The 17,523-nt window shown below is 42.0% G+C and overlaps 1 protein-coding gene across 1 annotated transcript; it reads left to right on the top strand.

Annotated features, from left to right (window-relative positions):
• Positions 1-3,053: 3,053 nt before the first annotated feature.
• LOC137908039 (dystroglycan 1-like) lies at positions 3,054-6,919 on the top strand. The gene is given in 3 exon segments (XM_068752400.1): positions 3,054-3,079; positions 3,081-3,465; positions 4,598-6,919. Coding segments are annotated over 3 exon segments (2,733 nt in total).
• The last annotated feature ends 10,604 nt before the right edge of the window (positions 6,920-17,523 follow it).

The raw sequence follows: 17,523 nt of genomic DNA, 5'->3' as shown, positions 1-17,523 counted from the left end.
ACTCTATTTGTAAGGATCGGATGGCTCCATCCTCCTATCACCCTCCATCCCCTAAAGGTGTGGTGCTTCTAACATGCAGTTGCAATAACTCATCCAAAATGCTCTTTTTGTCTGAGTCAGTTATTTTTTACAATTGCTTGAGCTCGCTACTGCTGATATACGTGCTATGAGTTATGAGCTCTCTTCATTAATCTGAATTCTATGCGACTATTCTTCACCACCTCTTTGCAAAATATTGCTCCTCCATGGCACTGATAGATTAAAAACCCTCTGTCTTTTTCTATTAAATGTTTCAGCATTGTATTTTTTTTTACATCCAATTAGCCTTTTCAAAAATCCAATGTCCATTTCCTTTTCTTTGACTGGAATTGTACTACCAATTATACTGCATGGCGCTGAACGTTTTCTACGTTACCACTTTTTACACTGTTCCTTCTATCATATTTTGGAGTTAATCCTAGTAGAAAGAAGTGTAACACACCCCCAGCCATTTCTAACGTCTACCTCTAGCACACTCGATTAGCATGAATTAATATACCTTCTCAACACCCTGGCCATTGATATCCAGCTTTTCCACTTCTCTAAAAAATGCTGTGCACATTTTAGCCTCCACAACAAAAGTAGGTCTGTTTTTTTTGGCTATCTATTAATTAATTCATTTTCCAACCGCATTGTCCGGCACCGGGTCGTGGGCCAAGCTGGAGCCTATCTCAGCAGTCAATAGGCAAGAGGCGGGGTACACCCTGGACAAGCCGCCAGTTCATCGCAGGGCACACACACACCCTACGGGCAATTTAGTGTCACCAATCCACTGCATGTTATTTAGTGGTTGGAGGAAGCCGGAGAACCCGGAGAGAACCCACGCAGACATGGGGAGAACATGCAAACTCCTCACAGAAAGGCCACAAGTCGGATTCGAACCCGCGACCACCTGGCCGCCCTTGTTTGGCTAACTATTCCCTCTAATTTACTAACTTGTGTTTTTTTTGCATGGATTTTAACCACCAGCTCAAATCTTTCAAAGTTATGTTCCTGTTCTTGCTCCTCTGTACACCAGTCCTTTTAAAATAAGAACTTTCATCATTGCACTATCTTGTCAAATTGATATTGAAGATATCTAACACTTACACCTTGCAGTTTTGGCCAACTTTCTTTTTTTTATATTTTTGATCAAACAGTACGCTTCTCTCTCTCTCTCTGCGACGCTCCCCGGCACGGAAGACCCACGAAGCTCTTGCGTCATGTGTGCGTCATGTCGGTCCACACGCTGTTGGCACCAACCTGTCGTTAAACCTGTCTGCTCTGGGAAGCAGCCACAGAGGCGGTGAGGGAGGGGTCGTCGTCGGAGACATAATCGCAGCTGTGTTGCGGTGGTGAACTGTCTGCAGACAGACACGAACCAGACAAATAGAGGGTTTTTTTTTTTTTTTGGAGCTATGCTACCGTCTACATTTCTTACTGACTTGGTGTTGCTGTTTAATGGCGTTTTGGACATCTCCACGGCGTTTTCGGTGTAGAAGAGGAGCTATTGCGGTGCGAGTTAGCTCACGTTAGCTCGCTAACAAGGTCAGTTTGAATTTTGGGTTGCGCTACTGCTGAAGCTGTATCTTCATCACAATGCGCCCCCTCCTCCTCCTCCTCCTCCTCGGTATCTTCGATGACACGGTTACAGACTTGGCACCGATTCAAGTTAGCTGACAAGGACAACCAGTCATCGATTGTTAATTTATTTGTATCTATCGGTAAACTCTTCCGGCGTTAGCCTGGTAGCTAGCTTCACTCGGTGGCTATGCGTACCGGAGTCCTGTCCCTGTCCTGTCGCACTGATTTCACTTTGCTTGAGTTAATACTTTTACTTTATGGTTGTTATTGCAAAGACGCACGCATTTGTAAGTAACAGGACACGACCGTCAATAGCAGCATCTAGCAGAGGCACTTGCTAGCAGCGTAATCTGGAGCGAGCGGAGTGCATATGTGTTGTGATTCCAGCAGCACTTTGCAGCCCGAGTCCGCCTAGAATATAACAGGTGCATCTCTGCGCGTTAGCGGTGGCCAGATGCAGGATAGCACGAAATGCAGGTTTTTGTTTTCAGCTCGTTTTAGGGATAATATCCGATAAAAGACAGGGTCTGCGTGTTGTGGGTCGTCAGACGGTTTATCGAGAGTAAGTTGCAACTACCGTTATCAGTTATTAAGGCCTTGTAGCTTAACTGGGGCAACTAAAACGGGCCCGGTAGCTAACGTATTAATTAGCATTAGTTAGCTAACGTTAGCTGCAATACGCCCCACGAGATCTGACGAACCAGAATGTCTAGTTAAACTTTTACAGGTGCGGAAAGCGACCTGCAAAAGCTGCTCCAAATCCACCACACGAGCAACTTTTTGATGCTCGTGTAGCTCTTGGGAATTGCTATTACTAGAAATGTCATGACAGGAGAGTTACAATCAATTGATTGAGATGTCCTTTGTATAATAATAATAATAATTGAATCAATTCATTTTATTGATAGATTAACTCAATTTTAAAGGTATTAATATCTTTCACCGGATTGAGATTCTTGTTGTTTTCACTATTTTCAGCCAGCATTTGTGAGGTGATTTATTACATCAAGCACTGCCTCACTTCTAAATTACAGTTGGATGACAACATGCTGTGTCCAGAAGCACCCCCCTGTTATATAACAGGCATTTAATAGTTTATAGTGAGCAGGGGGAAAAGGGAGATTTTGGATGCTTATTATTTTGCATAATCACTGACAGTTGTCGTAGTTCACTTCTGTAATATGTATGTCAATTAAATGATAGGTGTGTAGATTGATTGATCGCTGTACAAGCATGAATTATTCTTTCATGTTTTTTAACTTTGAACCATTTGTAAATTTGTGACACATTTATTTTTCTTTTCACAGCTGGCTGACATGGCTGTCTAACAGGCTGCCAAGGATCTCCTCATGGATCACAGAGGAAAGCGTAGAGAAAGCACCGGATCTGTGAGCATAGCCAGTAGCTAGGGAGTCTGACCCACAAGCATATCATCAGATTGACTTCAGTGCATGTGGCCTCTTAAGTTGTTCACAGGCAGCCCGAAGGCCTATTGCTATGCACTATAAACGGAGAGATATGAGCTGTGGGCATGCCCGGAGGAGCAGGTTTCTTTCGTGCAGGACTATTCCTCTGGTAATGGGCCTTCTAATGGCCATAGTCCAAGGCGCTGTACCAGAACAACAAGAGACAGCGGTGGAGATGATATCTGTGGAACTAGAGGCATCCATGCAGTCATCTGCTCTCTCTGAGCTGCGAGCTGCAGCATCTTCAATTGGTGAAGGGCCGCCTGCAACTCTCCCAGATTGCTCTGCAAAGAGCAGGGGAGCGCATGGTGTTATCCCTGACTCTTCAGCAATCGTGGGCCAAGCATTCCAAATAAAGGTTCCACCAGGGCATGCCAATGAATCCTGTAGTCTCCATGTAAGTATACTGAACATTAAACATAACAGGAATAATTCAGGATTGAAATAAAGCCCAGTGTTAACTAGGTGAGCAATATTTGATATGTAACATTGAATCCCCCTTAAAGCAAAATGACTGTTGGTATTCATAAATAATTGCATGTAAATTATGTAATCATTTTAATAATATTTATATTAGAGTAATTTAGGGAATTGAGGGAAGCTTTTGTGTTTGGGAAATGTGGAAAAAACATAACAGGAAGTGTATTGATGGACTTGTGATCCCCTTCTTCCCCTTTTTCTTTCTTTTGAAGAGACGGTCCCTGTATTTTATGAGTACTAATTCAAGGATTTTAGTTTGAAAGTCTCGGATAAAGCATAGTCTGCTCCTCTCGATGTTCATTGTGAATACAATTCTGACAGCTGAGTACAGATTGTACCAGGTATAAATTGGGTTTATGATTTACTTCTGAAAAAGCTCTCTTTACTGCGGCAATGTGATAGTTAGATAATATTAGAGAATTCTCATTTATTTAGGTGAATGTATGTGCATTGAGTAATGAGAAATTGTCATTCTTTAGGAAGGGACGTTTTTAAAACATGACACGACCTTGTTTTCTTTGTTCTATTGTTTTGACTACTCTTTGATTGGCTGTTGAAACTGACTGTTGTGCCATTTGCTGTGATTTGATTTATTAATGGGGTGGGACTATTGGCCCAAGTGGTGATGCAGAATGATGTCACTGTCAAACAATAATGACTCAAAGTGAATGTTGATGACTCACATAGTTCTGAATAAATGCTCATGCTGCTTCCTACTTAAGTTTGATGAAATTTGATAGAATGAATGGAATAGGAAAGGGTGGGACTTGAAGACACAGTGAAAGCTTTTATGCCTCTGCCAACAGAGCAAGTATCAAATATTTATAATAAAAGGTTGTATGTATGTTAATTTGTGTGCCTGTTTTGAATTGCTAAATTATTTCTAGATACTTCCCTTAATTCTTCATCAGACTAAGCAATTTTAGAAAATGGTGACTTAACATTTGTCATTTCACTTAATGAGAAGTTGTGACTTTTTTCTTTTTGGACTTAATTTGTGTCTTAGAAGTACTCGTAAAGTAATGGAGTTTATCTCTTTCCATCTGTAGCTCACTGAGATGGGAAAGGAGGCTCTACCCTCCTGGCTGTATTGGGACAAAGACGACTGCATTCTGAGAGGCTTGGCATTGGAGCGGGATAAAGGTGTGCATCATATCCTGGTGTCAGTAGAAGACATGAATGATAAGACTGGCAACCAAGTTCTTTCCAGTACGGTCTTTTCTATTGAGGTGTACCCAGAAGAACGGGCAGACACAGAGTCATCCCTGTACACGGTGCAGTCTGATGTCAGTGGCATCCAGCCTTTCACCTGTGTCTCTGAGGAGCCCATCACTGTCCTCACCGTCATCTTGGATGCTGATTTGGCAAAGATGTTTGCTGAACAAAGAGTCATGTTACTTGGCAATATGAGAAAATTCTCGCATGTCCGCCTGGAGCACATGAGGGTAGTTCCTGTGGTCAACAACCGTTTATTTGACATGTCTGCATTCATGGCTGGACCAGGAAATGCCAAGAAGGTTGTGGAGAATGGGGCCTTGCTGTCATGGAAACTTGGTTGCGCCCTTGACCAGGCCAGTATCCCTGATATTAGCAGTGTACAATTCTCAGCAAAGGATGGGACCATGTCAGTTAGGCTAGGATACCCAGTAGTTGGCTGGCACATTGTCAACAAAAAGCCACATGGTATGAAACGGGTCAGGCGACAGTTGCACAATACTCCTACTCCATTGCCTTCACTGCTTCCTCCAACTAGTCAGCCGGAGCCCCCAGTACGTGTTGTTCCCACTCCAACTTCACCCTCTATTGCTCCAGCAACAGACAACTCTGCTCCCCCTGTCCGAGGCCCTTTGCCTCTTCCGGTGAAGCCCACTTTGAGGGTCAGGGATCAGATTGCCCACACACCGGTCTTTGGACCTCCCCAACCCACAAGAGTATTGGGGACTACAAGCAGCATCCCTATTCAGCCAACCATGACCCGGCCTACAATTGTGGAGGCCACTGCTTTGCCAACAACGCCAAGCACCACCAAAAGACCCAGACCGTCTGCCACAAGGAAACCCAAGAAAACTAAAACCTCCACTCCAGCTCCCCGGGAACCCAAGTCCACCACAGCTAAACCACCTAAACCACCTAAACGCACCACTACGGTCTCATCGATTCCAGATTTCAATCAAGTGCCAGAGATTCGCAATGCCATTGATCAGGTCAATGCATGGGTTGGCACGTACTTTGAGGTTAAGATTCCTCCTGACACATTCTTTGACAGAGAGGATGGTACAACGGATAAGCTGCGTTTAACTTTAAAGAAGACTCCCAAAGAAGCAGTGAATGACACGTCGTGGATTCAGTTCAACAGCACCATCCAGCTGTTGTATGGCCTTCCTGAGGAGAAGCACGAGGGGACACATGAATACTTCATGTTGGTTACAGATAAAGGTGGGAAGAGCATCATGGATGCGTTTGAAGTCCAAGTCAATCGTTGGTCTACTAATAACAAACCATCAGTTGTGTTTGCTGCTCGTTTTCATGGTGACCCCAAGACTTTAAGCAATGATATCCGTAAAAAGATTCTGTTTACCAAAAAATTGGCTTATGCCCTTGGTGATCGCAACGGTAGCACAGTAACGCTGACTAATATTACTAGTGGTTCAATTGTGGTGGAATGGACCAACAATAGTCTCCAGCAAAGTCCTTGTCCAAAGGACCAGATCACAGCTCTGAGTAACAGGATCGCTGATCCCCGAGGGACGCCTAAACCGGCCTTTGTCAAAGCCATGGAGCCTGAATTCAAACCAATTAGCATCTCTATTCGTGGTACAAATAAATGTCAGAGCTACACGTTCATCCCACCGGGAGAAGTACCAATTCCGGTTCTTCCAACAGCTTCGCCTTCGCCTGGGACGGGCCACCGGAGCAGTGATGACGTTTACCTGCACACCGTCATTCCAGCTGTCGTGGTAGCAGCGTTGCTGCTCATAGCTGGGATTATTGCTATGGTGTGCTACCGCAAGAAGCGCAAAGGGAAGATGACCATAGAGGAGCAGGCCACTTTCATTAAGAAAGGTGTCCCTATAATATTTGCAGATGAGTTGGATGATTCTAAATCACCACCATCCTCGAGCATTCCTCTTATACTTCAAGAGGAAAAGCCCCCACTCCCCCCTCCAGAGTACCCCAACATGACGGGGCTCCACAGTACACTGCTTGACCAGGATCTGCTGGTGGATTATTCTGTTTATCAAGATGATGATGATCCTAATGCACCTCCTTACCAGCCCCCACCTCCATTTACTGTTCCCGTAGAGGGAAAAGGCTCGCGCCCCAAGAACATGACCTCATACAGGTCGCCACCCCCCTATGTGCCTCCCTAACACACATCAGCGATTTCAATATGGAAAACGTGTAAGATGGGCAAGCTTGCTGAAACAACTTCATTAGGTAATTTTACATGTTTTCAATGAAAAGGCATTGACTTTGTAGAGGAGCAGGGAATCATGCCCATCCATTTCTGACCATCATGAATAAGATACTGAATTATACAATTCTACTTCTGGCACAGGGCAAATGGATAGGGAATAGTTTTTATTTCCAGCTTTTCTTTGTTCAAATCTGCTTCTGACTTCTCCCATTTTTTTTTTTTTTTATGTTTTTGCCAAGAGTCAATTTTATCAAATGTGTTCTATTTCTATTGTATAGAAAATAATAAACAGGAAAGACTAAAGCCCACTGGGGCCTTTCAGCAGATGTCACCATGACAACAGACATGAGACTCTCCCTCTCAATGCTAATCTTTTTTTAGTTCAATATCACTCTTATCAGTCTTCTGGCTAGGTTTACTAGGATTTTGCACCTGTTATTTCTAGAGGGGAATGACATACAGAAAAAAGCCACATTGAAAGCATGACACGTGATTCTCTATCGCATATAAATCTGTTTCCTTGGACTTTGATCATTCCGTTCGCGCCTATGCTTCGCTCCCTCTTGACAATAACATGCATACCTTGCACTTATGCAAATTCTTGTTAAACCTTGCACTACATGTCTTGTGCAGAATTGAACACACAACTGGTAGTTTAATGAGGAGAAACACAATATTATTTTGGTATCCTTGAACTTGCCACTTGAATGAAATTCCTCTGGCATTTAATCACCAAGGACATTACACTAATGATGCTTGTTGTAGATGTAGCCTCATTAAGTTACAGAACAAATGATTTATTTTTCAGTGTGTCACTGAACCTGTCTGTCAGATGGTTAAGCTTTTGCCAGGATGATGTCTGTGGTCCCAAGGCAAACTTTGAGTGGTTTGTTGACAAACAAGGAGGACCAACCGAATTCTGTGGTTCATAGCACGGTGAAAGTTAGTGAGGTGGATCCATTTTTCTATTCAGTATGTTTTGTTTGAATGTGGGTGGGAAGGCTTAGAGTATTAGCACTGCTCTGCCTCTAGGTGTTGCGCTGATATTTCTAGTGCACTGCCTGTTGTCAGGGCAGATGAGGCATGGGTGTCGAGATGTACATAATTGTGTGCCTGTGAAATTACACACACAACAAAAAAACCCATTATTTTAGTGGTTTATCAGTAATCCTAGTCTGGAAAGGGATAGCCAGAATGGGGAATATTAATTTTTATTTGTATGTCTAGATTTATGATCACGATCCTGAAGAAGGAAATGAATTTATAGTTTGTGATGGTGCAAATGAACATTTGTCTCTGTTTTAAAAAAAAAGAAGAAAAAATCCATTATCTCAAAAGGATGTGAATTATGTACATTTCATATCAGATATCACCAGAAGAAAAAAAAGGTTAAAAATCTAATGTTTTTACTGAGTTTTTGATACAGTCTTAAACTTGTTTTATGAAAATATATTAATAAAATGTAATACTATTTCTAAAGCCTCAAATATGGTGTGTATAGTTCTTTTTATTTGAGAAGATGGAACTGGAACAAACACATTTTGATTATAATGCACATGTCTGTGTTCATGTGTATAAAGGTGCTGAAAAACATGACTCACCAGGTAAATTACAATCTGATTTGTTAGATCTGTACAGCACATTTATGCATAAATAGTCAGACGCAAACTTAAGCTGTAATTGACACAATCGGGGTTAATATTTGTGAATTTTTTATTTTGTAAACCACTTTGTTTTCTGATTTGCTTTTCCTTGAAATATGATTCTGCTTGGTAGCGAAGTGGCCTTTTTGTAGCCTTGTTTTACAATACGTTGTCGCTCGTCTGACAGCTTGTGGAAGCAGCCTCCAGAAGAGTCTAATGGTTGGCTGGGTTTAACTATTATTTGCGCCACACATTCTTTGTTGTAATAAAACATACAGCAGGCGGCTCCTGTGAGACATTCTGGTATTTTAACAGAAGTGATCTTTCTTTTGTGACATTTTCAGTGAGCATTTCAATTTTTTTTTTTTTTTTTTATATGTTTGGAGAAATATCAGTGACAACTGGATAGAATGACTCTTCTTTCCATTGTTAGTCTTGAAATTATCTGCTTTATCAAGTTTTAAACAAAATTATTTTTCACTAACTCAATAATTGCAAATTCAATGTAGTAATTTATCAATCAAATTTATCAATTTAACACCAATCTGACCGTTGAACTGACTTATTGACAAGCAATGACTTGCTTATACTTCCTGGCCAGCCTGCAGCGTCAGAAATTTACGGATATAACAGGTTTTTATTGACATGATTGCAAAGTGAGACACATCCATCACACAGTTTTTTGGCTTTTTCAACTGTAATGCAGTCAGTAAGATAACCACAGTAATAAATTGATGGGGAATTAAATAATTGTCCATTTTGATGGCATTTCTGAATACTGTATCAAACCTTTTTTTTATTCTACAGTATAAATTGCTTTCATTTCTTAATTGCATGACATTGTTTGATTTTGTTTACGTGACAGGACATTTGATTAGTAAACTGATTCTTAAAATAATTAATTCCAGCCCGTAATATGGAGGCATATGATTTATTATGCCTGAACGTTGCAAAATGTGATCCACGTCATCCAGAATAAAAAAAAAAAAAAGGATTTTAATCAAACGTTTACATTATTCCAAATGCATGCAACAGGATAGCACAGCCACCCGCCGACACCGCTGGGACACTGTATTACGAAAATATATATTTCTTCTGCGAGTTCAGGACCAGAGTGGTGACCGCTGATGAGCGGGAGATGCTTCTGATCTTTGGGTGACTGACGGCGGCTCTTGGGGGGGGCGAGGTTGCACCAGTGTGATTGAGGGCTGTCAAGATAAACTAAAACACTAAATACTTCTTATTGATTTGTCCCTCGGAGGGCAATTTGGTTTACAGCAGTTGCAGTCTAACTGTAGTCTGCTGCTGCTCGCCACGTGCACAGGCACCCGGGGGCAATGTGGGTGACGTGTCTTGCCTAAGGACACGACAACAGCGCACACATGTGCCTGAGCCGGTTATCGAACCACCAACCTCTCGATCATAGGACGACCCTCTCAACCACTGCGCCACCATCGCCCCGATTACGAACCATCTGTGCTGAAGTCTCAAACGTGGACGTTGTAAAGAAACATTTATCCAAGCATTGTTAACATATTATTTTAATGTTTCAAAAGTAAACAATATATTGTGTGTTTTCCACAGCCTCTTGACTATATTTATGGGTATGTGTTCTACTAATACTTTCCATAAAGAATGACCTCGGTACTTCACAGCAGCTGAGTAGCCCGAGTCTACAAATGGAGTTGAGCTAATCGAAGAGCAGCCAGCAGCAGGTAATGAGCCCGTATGTGGAGGTGAGGCTATTAAATGCCTTGCCGATCTCCCACTTGATCAGCCTCCCTGCAACACTCATTAAAATATATATTAAATAAAAGTTAATGTACGTGGTAAAAAGTGTCTGACCTCATGAAACCATGCGCTTTAAATTGTGTCGTGGAAGCTGTGCACGAGACCGCTGCATTTAATTTACAAAATGATTGTAATGCTTTCCATTTTCAAATAGTATTAGAGAACAACTGCTGAAATATATTGTTTCATGCACCGATTGCACACATCAGAATGTGTGTTGTTCACAAATAACTCATGGGGTCATAATGACTTTTAACTATGCTTGTAGCCATGTGTGGCAAACACTTATTGCAACCAGGAATGAACTTATTAATACTGCTCGACATTAATGACCCAAACATTTATTTAGATCTAAAAACTGTTAAACTAATCTGTCATTGCATGCACCGTACTGTTTGGGGAGGTTGTAACGCAGTCCCCCACTTCGTTGTGAAAATATCAGACACGCTGTATGACGATGGGTAAACACCACAGGATATAGACCACGCAGTTACAGCCCACATTAGATTACAATTAGGGCTTATTAAATAAAGTATAATGAATGTTTGGCATATGATCCATTATTGCCTTTTTAGAGCATGCAGAATGTGTATTTAGAGTTAGACAGTCCAGTATATCTGTACAGACACTGAGAGACTTTACATCTTATAGCATTTGCATACAATAGAAAAAGTATAAAAAGTGCTGTCGGTGCTTTTATTTAATTTATGCTTTGCAGAAATGCAGCTGCACGGGCTCTACACCAGTTTTACTCTATGAAGGAAATGAAAAATGGTACAAGCCCAAACAAAATGAGAATTTATGACACTTTAACCACAAATGTGTTGATTCTATTGTTCTGGTTGTAAGTAAATGTAGCACACCTTGGTGTTGTTGCTTTTCTCAGATCTACCTCATACCAAATTAAGTAATTAACGAAGTATTTCGCATCTGCGCCTCTTTTATTCAATACATGTTGCCCAAATTATTTTGGTGATCTTCCAGATCAAAGTTATGATCCATGTCTAGATCCAGTTGTTTAGCGCCAAAATAACAATAATAATAATAGTTTATTAATAGTTTAGCTCTGAAATAACAATTTCGGAGCTAAACTATTAAAAAAAACACTTTTGGATAAATCTGGATTTCTCTGTTCCACCGAGTTCCACCCCCCTCCCCACCAAAGACATTATGATTTCACCTGTTTGCTGGTTGGATTATCAGTAGGATTACTCAGAAACACTGAATGGATTGTCATGAGACTTGATGGGTGGGTGGATCGGGGGCCCAGAATTGACCCCGTTAATTTTTGTTTCTATCCAAATAAAACAGCAGATGGGGAATGTTTTTTTTCCCCTCACTAACATTTTCTTCTCTTTCTCAAGGAATAATTAAGTAATTAAGTTAATCTTTATTAGTTAATTTAGAATTAATGCCCAGGAAACTTACAGTTCATTTCCCTGCATGGACAAGAACACTTGAATGCGTATGTCCATTTGTGCATTTATATTCTCTTGCAGTCTCTAAACATTCATGATGAAATGAAATCCTCACCCAATATCAAGATGCATCTTTTCCTCCTGCCACCAATGACAGCAGCACCATCTTGTGAAATAATGCAGTAAGTTCATTTGACTTTGTGATGCAGAGACGAGGGGCGTGCTCGGAACAGGAAGTCACCGTGCAGTGCATTTTGTCATCTGTATGAACTTGTTGCACAGCTGTTGTGTTTTAAGCCAGGGTGGTAAGAATGCAGGCGGGGGGTAACAGAAGGGTGAGTCAGTAGATGGCAGTAGCAGCACAACAAGGGATAGGGACTAATTATTAACCTTTGCATGAGATTAGAGTATATTTTGTAGACGGATGACAAGCAGCCGTGAGCGGTGCTAAACAAAATACAAAACTGCAATTATCATTAATCAGATACTGCATGTATATGCAAGAGCCTGTTATAAAACATTTGATGGCATTAAAATGATAGCCTGCCAGGAGGTTAACAATTGATGTTAGCAATTTATTAATCAGTGGATAAGAAAATAACCCCCCCCAATAAGGAAATGGGTCACCTCTCACAGTAACATTTACAATTAGAGAGCGAGATAAGTTACAACTAATGCAAGACGCATTAATTAATTCCAAGATTTTAAATTGTGGACTAATTGCATTTTCCTTCTTATCTCATAAATAGGATTCAGGCCAGAGCCATGGAATTGAAATGCCCGTCTTTACTCATGGCAGAATCCGGTTTCTGTGGATGCTGATGTTTACAGATGCGTGACAATGCCCAAGAAGTTAGGCGGGGGGGCTTCACAGCCGACAAGAAAGCGCGACAGATGCTGCTGTGTGCACTGGAGCTAATTGTGTGAGCCAAACTCTTGTATTCCTGCTGACTGCCAGGGTTGGAGGGTCGTGGGCACACACTCCAGATGTGACAGGGGGGGTCAGGTTGAAGCCCCTCTGCTCCGTCAAGTCATGTTCTAGTAGCCTCCACCTGACGTGCAAAGAGTACAACTGAATCAACATGCTGGTTTTGCTCTGAATAATACGCCGCAGCAGGATCACTGTCGCTTTATGCACCACGCAGCGCATTCCTCTCAGCGGCATGCATTTAGTAGGGCGTTCTGCCCCCAACACACACAACATCTCATCAAAACATGCGTTTCTCAATATGTAGTGGTTCCGTCCTCCGTTTCTGTCCTTTGCAGGCATCGTGTGTTCCGCTGGTCTCGAGTTAGAGTGCAGAACTTTGCTCTTTACGTCCCGCGCATGCTCCCTGTTGGCCTGATGACCACGTGGGTCAGTGGCTGTGTAGTCAGGACCCTTCTGTTCTCTGTGTGGATCCACTCAGGGGATTGAACCCCCCCCCCCCCCCCCCAGAGACCAACATTATAGAGGCTGGATCACTAGGCTGATGGATTGCAAGCTGAGCTGAGCACGTGCACACAAACGGACAAATATATTGTGCGGCAGAGTGTCTGTGCACATTTTACCTTCCAGTTGAGGAGACAGAGATGTAAGACCGTGCACTGTTTTCACAGTTAACATGGAAATTAACAAAGGGAAATGTGATTTTACTTAATAATCTGGAAGCAAACCTGATCCTTAATCTCAGGCAGGGTGTTTGGGAGTATTACGTTACTGAATTGGAAATTTTTCTTTCCATATCATGTGGAAATTTAGTCCAGTCATCTTCAACTGTTATTGCAGTCCATTAAGTCCATTGTGAAGATGCATAATTGATGCAGCCTTTGGGTAGAGTTTAATCAAATGGAGAGTGCAGCTGAAAAACGAGACACACAATCCTCATGTAGTGTCGTGCGCATAAATGTGATGTCATTTAAAGGTTTTATACGGCATAATTATGATCCATTTTAAGGCGAAAGTCTAAATAGAGCATAACACCAGGCAGCCGCTTCTACTAATCTACTTCCAAACAACTGACGTGTGGTATGTTATTCACGGACAGCATTGTTAGGATTTGATTAAATGTACTCTTTTTTTGACGTACATATACATCACCCGCTGTCAACGATCCATTTTGCATTTACTTTTCTTTAATAAGAAAGTGATCTGTGTGGGATGTGGGAATATGCGGTCTATGCTTCGCACCTTGAAATCAAGCTCGGGCTTAGCTCTCTAAATTTCACAGTCAGACGGCACTAATCTCTGTCAGCTCCTATTAAAGCCACAGATGATCCGAGTTTTGTTTGTGCCGTGAACCTGGGCTGCAATTCGATGTTGAAAATGTGATACTTTATTTATACAAGCATCTAAAAAATTACCCATTCTGTTAAACCGTAAAATATTTGCAACACATTCGGCTGTGAATTCTGAAGAGCATTTGTCTCAGTCAGTCATCCTAATAAGACAGAAGTCCATTATATTAATGATGTAATCATTAGCTGTGGAAAAATATGGAATTAAAAGTTGTTCTATCAGAGAGACGGAAGAGGAAGTCGGCGAGAGACTGAAAAGTCCTTGCAGTAGAGGCGAGGCGTATTAAATCCCCCCAGACAATGATAAGTGGAGATAAAGGAGGTGACTGAGCTAATTGTGCACTGTCAAAATCCATATCCTAAACGACTGTCAAATGAGAACATTTCAGATGACTTCTCTCCGCCCACCCATCCTCCCCCTCTTCCTCACCCCCAGCAGCGCAAGAGAGAGGGGACTAAATTCTTGATGCTGATTTGATGCCTGGTGTTGATTAAACATGCAATAACGCTGTTCATAAAGCTTATCTTCCTTTTAGATGACAATTAGTGCCTCTGAGGCGATGCAGACGTTCTGATTCGTGTCTAACCAATGGCCGTCTTACTTTGTGGCTAATTATCAGATCTTGGTGTCACTACGTGCCGATAACGTTATCTGCCCTAATTTCTTAAGGTCGGATTTCAAAAAAATATGATGAAAGAAGAAAGATCCCGGTGAGCAAAACGCATCACAAGGAGGTTTTGAGTGCAAGATGCAGCAAGGCAAGAACAAGGCTAGTGGAGTGTCCTCCTCCACCTCACATTATATCAGGCCTCGGTCGGTTACTGACAGGAAGCAGATAAGGTTTCACTCTGGCTGGAGTCGGATAATTGGACATTTATGGAGAGATAGGAAAGCCCAGGGCCCAGAAGCCATGAAACAGAGCTAATCTGGACTCGGCATCAGTAAATTGTCTGTGAAAGAGCACATCAGGAGTTCTGACAAGATAAGGAAGTCTTTCTTCTGCGGCAGAGCTGGATTAAAGTGACAAACTCAGGGGAAAGTCTGAGTTTCTGGGACGTCGACGGTACATGTTACATGAAGCGCACATTTCAGTAGCGGCAATGCCACCATGTCTAATGAATTAGGTCACGCAGACTGTTTTGGACAGTTTTCCCAACTTGTAACTAGGCCAATATGAAGAGAAAACACTCTGCAAGGCTGCACCGCACACATTTTTAAGAGATAAAATATATTGTTCCACTTCACATTACCTGACAGTCCTGAGAGTTGGAAGCACTTAAGTCCTCCTGGTCGAGCGTGCGTTGCTCTCACTTCGCCATGATTCATTTCCTGCCTTTGATGTTCTCCGCACTTTCTCCCTGGAAACGGTTGCCTGCAGAACAGGTGCACGGCGAGCAGCTGTGCCCTCATGTAGGAGCCTAGAGAGTTTGGAGAGGGAGTAAACCATACCTCAAACTATTTGAGGCGAGCGAATACCATTCCTTGAACATGAGATGTTTGGATTTTTTGTACATAAAAGGTCGTGTCTCTTGGAGATCCAAACTGCTATTTTGTGTTTTTATTTCTGCCGAGCTGCAAATCTAAACTCCGTTCAGCGCCGCTGATCACTCGCACACAGACAGCGACACACACAATTAATTTGGTGGGAGAGAGGCTAGCCTTAATTGGGCATAAGTGGAATTTTCCGTGGCTGTGTTCAACAGAAAACCACAGAACTGTGCGTATGAGACCATCTGGTCCCACAGGAGCTGAGATAGATGCCAGACAAATGGAAAAGGAAACAACAACAACAAAAACCTATGTGGGTTTTTTTTCCCCTCTTTCTATCTCACACTGATAGACAAAAGAGAGGAATTGGAATTCATTGGTCGTGTATCATTTGTCCGTGTAGAAGCCCAGAGTAGGACGCTCGCTCGCCACGTGAAGAAACAGAAGTCTCTCAAGCGTGGCCTCTTCATGTTTTTATATAATAATCAATGTTGAAAATAGTAACATTATGCTTGCAGGCAGGTACAGAAATAAAGAGTGGTTAGCTCGTAAAGGTCTGCTTGTCAGCAAGACAAATTGATCTGACATGTTATATTATTCATGGGGAGGCTTGGAAGGAGCAACGGCCAGATGGAAGCAACGGAGGAGACCGAGGGAGCGAACCAGTCACCTCTTCTCGCAGGGTCGCATCTCCTCTGTGTGGCGGCAAGATCATCATGTGTGGGCGTGAGGCCGTAAACAAACGTGTGACACTTTCATCAGGTTACAGAAACCCACTCAGTGATTAAATAAATGCACTTATTCAGACATTGTGATCTAAGTCTTGCCTGCTGTGAGACACACACACAGAAATAACTATGATATGCCATCTGGTTTTAATTGTATAAAAGATAGTAAAAGAATTTGATTACATGTTCATGATTTGACAAACATCACAACATACTTGCATGATTTGCTCTGATATTAATGCTTCCCATACAATATTTATGCATAACATACCCAATACGAAACTATAATATATAAAACAGACATGCTTGCGGGCACAGCAGGGATCAATACAACAACAGATTAAAGCCATATTCTGGGAATTATTGAAGTTCACTTGTGTTAAAGAAAACCATTCGCAGAGGTTTACGGGAGCTCATTATCATGTTTAGAATGTATTTCTTTTATTTTATCTTTTTGTTTACATCAAATAGAACAGACACACATTGCCGCATGCAAAGTGAACACTGTGGTGCTTTTCATTGCCATCCAAAATCCAATTGAACAAAGACTGAATATCTATTTTTGTACTCCAAACATGAAAATACTCTCAAATATTTACAAAAAAAAAATAGATATACTTACAATGCCCATCACTTCGACATAATAATCATCTGGGCCTGATTTGCGTTGGTGAAACAAAATGCTGTATGAGAAAGAGCTTGTCCTTCAAGGTAATTCAATCAACCGCAAGAAAAAGAGGCACAGAAGAAAATCACTTAGAAACAATACAAAACAGAAATCAGATAACGGGAACCCCAAGAGAATATGGCTTTAATGACATTTCAAAAGAAAATATCTTGAAAGCAGATCCACCGTCCTTGCTTTTTTATTTTTTTTATTTTTTTCCCGGATGTCCTCAATCACAGTGACCCCTTTGAGCAGGCAAGTTGTTCTCTGCTGGAGAGGAAGGGACCACACCACGAGTTTGAAACCCACATTTTGGTCTGTGAGTGAGGCCAACCCAGCCACACTGGCCCAGAGCTGTGCTAATCTCTGCCGGGGACTTGCAGCCATGCCTGGAGAAAGGTTGGCTGCTATCCACAGTCCTGAAGTGCATCGGTACCGCAGGTGTTGCTGGGATGGCTGCCCCGTCTCTCTGTTGGCCTTTTTTACGTTCCTCTAAAGCTCCGCCCGCTCTTCAACCCCAGATAAAAGACACGTTCGTTCACGT

The sequence above is a fragment of the Brachionichthys hirsutus genome, chromosome 2 (assembly GCF_040956055.1).
Source record: "Brachionichthys hirsutus isolate HB-005 chromosome 2, CSIRO-AGI_Bhir_v1, whole genome shotgun sequence".
NCBI lineage: Eukaryota > Metazoa > Chordata > Actinopteri > Lophiiformes > Brachionichthyidae > Brachionichthys > Brachionichthys hirsutus.
The sequence above is the reverse complement of the archived record's forward strand: the minus strand, read 5'-3'. Positions and strand labels throughout refer to the sequence as shown.